Below are 5,000 nucleotides of genomic sequence, written 5' to 3'. Positions count from 1 at the left end.
TTTGGGCTCTATTCAATTCAATTCAGTTTGAATAAATAGATAACATAGATTTATAGACAGATTATGAAATCGGTCTGTAGCAAACCTATAGATACCGTCTCATGACCGCCTTAGAATGTGTGTACAATACGCCAAGAATAATCTCGGTTAAAAGAAAAGGATTACGCGGCCTTTTCCGCATTGTCGTTGCTTTTGTGCGGAAGCAGATGAAAACGTGGTGATTGTGGGCCGCCGCGGAACGCGGAACGCGCAATGCGGACGGACTGCCGACGGCGGCAGATGTTCTTTCTGGATCTTTTATTTCCATGTTATGGGCTGGAGCGCTCTCTCTCTCTCTCTCTCTCTCTCTCTCTCTCTCTCTCTCTATATGTATATGTATATATATATATATATATATATATATATATATATATATATATATATATATATATATATATATATATATATATATATATATATATATATATATATATATATATATATATATATATATATAATATAATATATATATGTTTCTGGAAACCATAATATATATAATGTATTTAATTGATCAGGATATGGTGAAAGTATGCTCTCTCTCTCTCTCTCTCTCTCTCTCTCTCTCTCTCTCTCTCTCTCTCTCTCTCTCTCTCTCTCCAAGAAACCACGAAAATCATGCGTGTGTCCTATTACCATTACAATCTCCCCCTCCTCCTTGAAGACTTCAACCCACTTAACAAAATCGTCACAGCGAATAATAGTAATAATATATCCGATCACTTCCGGTTCATTTGCATTTCGTTAAACCCTCTTAGACGAGGACATTGTTGGCCCGCTCGTTAAGTTCGGACAATTTGGGAGGTCGCTGGGAAGAAGTCAAACGGAACTCAAACGCAGTTCAAACTCAGCGTTTGAATTTACCGAGGGTTTTCTGATGTGAAAGTAATGTCTCCTCGTTCCCGTTTTTTATGAAAGTGATGTCTCCTTATTCCCGTTTTCTACGTCGCTCGTGGTTGGGGGTTGGTCCTGAAGTGTGGTTCTGAGTGATTTATTTTTTGTTTTATTTAATTTTTTTTATTTTATTATTTTTTGGTCCTGAAGTGTGGTTCTGAAAGATTTATTTTTAAGATTTTGGATTTGTTTTCATTGTTTTATTAATTTTATTTATTTTGGCTTGATTTGCTTTGTGTTTTGTACTTGAGTATGTATAGGTTATGTATGTATGTAATTGTGATGTATATGTATATAAATATATATTTATATATATATATATATATATATTATATATATATATAATACATATAAATATTTATAAACGTATATATATATGTATGTATATATATATATATATATATATATATATATATATATATAGAGAGAGAGAGAGAGAGAGAGAGAGAGAGAGAGAGAGAGAGAGAGAGAGAGAGAGAGAGAGAGATAAACAAACAAAACTGTTCCTTCTCGTCAAAACTTGAATAAATGTTAAGTCAAAGCAACCTAACTAAAATGTTCTCTTAATTATTATTTGTTTTTATTTCACCCGTCAAAATCAGTACCATAAAACTAACTCCTATCATACTGACATGACAGTAGTAGTAGTAGTAGTAGTAGTAGTAGTAGTAGTAGTAGCAGTAGTAGTATCATCAGCAGAGACAGAAACAAAGGCAAAATACCGCAACAGGCTTTGTACAGCGCTGACGTGACTTACAATGGCGGCAGCGGCCCTCGACAAAAACTAATATTGTACGAAGAACAAAAGCGAATCGCGGCCACGGTATATCTTCTTTTCTCCCTTTATATCCTCTTCTACCCGAGTTATATCCTTCACCATGTTGTGGCTTCCTTTATCCGCGGTATATCTTCCTTTATCACGCCGTGTCCTCTTCCGTCCATTTTATCCACTTTATATCTTTTACCCACGATAAATCTTGTTATCCGTTATATCTTTTATCCATGTTATATCCTTTATCCTCTCATGTCTTCTTTTTAGTCCGTTATAGCTTCTGTTGTCCCTTTATATCTTCCTTTGTCCACGTTATATCTTTTATCCCATTATGTCTTAGTTTATCCACGGTATATCTTCTTTTATCCACGTTTGATCTTATTTATCAATATTATATTTTCTTGTATTCTGTTATATCCTTTTTTTATCCCGTAATATATTATTATTATTATTATTATTATTATTATTATTATTATTATTATTATTATTATTATGTTGCAGATACAGGTGATTTAAAACAAAATTTTTAGAAGCAAGAATTATTATTATTATTATTATTATTATTATTATTATTATTATTACTGCAGAGTCATGATGCAAATAAACGGAATTGTTTCAACAATTCTTGAAGCACCCCCATTTAAGGAGTTTGTTTTCAGTCATCGTCTATGACCCCCTCCCCCGCCCCCTTCCTCGGGAACTTACTCCCTCCTCCTCCTCCTCCTCCTCCTCCTCCTCCTCCTCCTCCTCCTCCTCCTCCTCCTCCTCCTCCTCCTCCTCCTCCTCCTCCCATACGAATGACTCAGGTCGCCTCCTGTTACGGTAATATTACCTCAGCGATCATGACCAGGCATCCGGAACAGGCCTGTTTGACTGAATTATTTCTCAGCTGATGTTTGTAGGTGTCTGTTTGTGTGTTTGTGTGTGTTTGTGCTTGTAGTTTGTGTGTGTGTGTGTGTATTTAGCTCCTTGTTTTTATGTTTGTTTGGTTAAATATTGTAAGTCGTTTTATAGTTTTCTGTAAAAGAAAACTATTGTGCCGACTTTGTCTGTCCGTCCGCACTTTATTCTGTCCGCACTTTTTTCTGTCCGCCCTCAGATCTTAAAAACTACTGAGGCTAGAGGGCTGCAAATTTTGTATGTTGATCATCCACCCTCCAATCATAAAACATACCAAATTGCAGCCCTCTAGCCCCAGTAGTTTTTATTTTATTTAAGGTTTAATTTACCCATAATCGAGCTTCTGGCAACGATATAGGATAGGCCTCCACCGCGCCGTGGTTAAAGTTTCATTGGCCGCGACTCATACAGCATTATACCGAGACCACCGAAAGATAGATCTATTTTCGGTGGCCTTGAGTGTACGCTGTAGCGGCTGTACAGGAAACTCGATTGCGCCGAAGAAACTTAGGCGCATTTTTTACTTGATTTGTTGGTAACTGTATTTTTTTTTTTTTTTTTAAGAGTATTTAGCTTAGAAGCGAATTTGTGGGAGTGGTCAATATGGATTTATGAAATTTAATGATAAAATTATATTTTAAATATTCTATATATTGTTTATGCAGATGTATATATAAATACAACGATCACACGGCGAGAATCATAATCGTATATTTTCAACTCAATGTGATACCTTTGCAGAGTCACGGAGGCAAAAAATTAATAATAATAATAATAATAATAATAATAATAATAATAATAATAATAATAATAATGGAGAAAGAAATCCACATTTATGTATATGTACATCTATTTTTAAAGATAAAAATGTACAGATAGCTTTCGGGAATCTGTACAGCTCTGTCTTTAAATATATGCACATTTACATAACTGTGGATTTGTTTCTCCATTTGAAGACTCGTGCTACTATGAGTATTTTTTAATAATAATAATAATAATAATAATAATAATAATAATAATAATAATAATAATAATAAATCTTGCTTCTAAAAATTTTCCTAGCGAATTTCGATGCGTGCTTTTGTATGTATGTATGCATGTACAGTATGTATGTATGCATGTATGTATGTATGTACGTATGAATGAATTTTTATCACACCACCGTGATTTATATACAAGCACTCAGCTACAAATGGCATTTAACATCCAATTGCTCTACTGAAAATAAAATATATATATATATATATATATATATATATATATATATATATATATATATATATATATATATATATATATATACATATGTATATATTTCTGAGGTAGAGCGAATTGGATATTAAACGACATTTGTAGCTTAATGTTTGTATGTATGTGTGTGTGTATGTATGCATGTATGTTTACTTGTCCATAACAAACACCGCCGTTACTAATGCCTAATGGTAATAGCGCGGCTACACATATGTGTACAAGATCCGGATGACAGATGGCCCTGGACAATAGGCCTATCTATGGCAGCGTTTCCTCTTCATTATTCCTCTCCGTGTTTCGCTTCTCTCAGAAAGTAGAATTCATTTTACTGCGAGTTTTCTGTTTGTTTCTCTTTATTTCTCCCTGATTTTGTTCATTGTTCACGCTCTGAAGTTTTTGCTGTTTTTATGAATTTTTCATGTTATGGATTTTTCATTATTTTTTTTTCTTTTTCCATTTCGTTTTTGTTTGTCTGTCTATGTTTCTGTTCCTTAATTCCCACTTTATTTGTCTGTTTTGTTCACGTCCCCTGTTTCTGTTCCTTTATTCCCTCTTTATGTATCTCCGTTTTATTATTTTCCCAATTCTCAGTCTTTGTCTTCTTTTATTTTTCCTTCAGGTTTGTCTGTGTCTATCTTTGTGTCTGTCTTTATTCCTTTGTCGCCTCTTTATTTGTCTGTGTCCCTATTCCTTCATTCCTTCATTCCTTCATTCCTCCTTTATTTGCCTCCGTTTTATTAATCTCCCATTTCTCCGAATTTAAAATTTTTTTTTTTTTTTATATTTTAGGTTTGTCTGTGTCTGTCTGTCTGTGTGTCTGTCTGTCTGTTCTCCGCATTCGCCGCGTCTGTCTTCTTGACAGACGACGCCGCAGGTGTTTCGGCTGACGTCGTCATCATCATCATCATCATCACACACACGTTACGGTATTCGTTGTGTATTATTTTTTGTATGTCTTTTTATTCTCTTTATTTTCTTACTCTCTGTAAGCAGCTGTTTCTCTGTTATCCTCTTTCTTTGTCCTTTTTCTGTTTTTTTTTTTATGATTTTTTCGTGGTTTTTATTTGACGTTATTTTTCGTTTTGTTTTGATTCTTTTCTTACTTTTTTTTTTTAGGCAGCTGTTTCTTTGTTATCTTTCATTGTCA

At 33.8% G+C, this 5,000-nt stretch overlaps 2 protein-coding genes across 6 annotated transcripts in view; one reads left to right on the top strand and one right to left on the bottom strand.

The window, feature by feature from the left end:
- Positions 1-2,495, bottom strand: part of LOC136830104 (uncharacterized) — a 45,508-nt gene extending 43,013 nt beyond the window's left edge. The window contains exon 1 of the mRNA XM_067089296.1: positions 2,408-2,495. Coding sequence (XP_066945397.1) covers positions 2,408-2,495 — 88 coding nt within the window. The remainder of the gene's footprint in view (positions 1-2,407) is intronic.
- Positions 1-5,000, top strand: part of LOC136830174 (platelet glycoprotein V-like) — a 489,567-nt gene that overhangs the window by 54,646 nt on the left and 429,921 nt on the right. The window lies entirely within an intron of this gene.

This window comes from Macrobrachium rosenbergii, chromosome 46 (assembly GCF_040412425.1).
Source record: "Macrobrachium rosenbergii isolate ZJJX-2024 chromosome 46, ASM4041242v1, whole genome shotgun sequence".
NCBI lineage: Eukaryota > Metazoa > Arthropoda > Malacostraca > Decapoda > Palaemonidae > Macrobrachium > Macrobrachium rosenbergii.
Note: the sequence above shows the minus strand (reverse complement) of the source record. Positions and strands in the feature narration are given on the sequence as shown.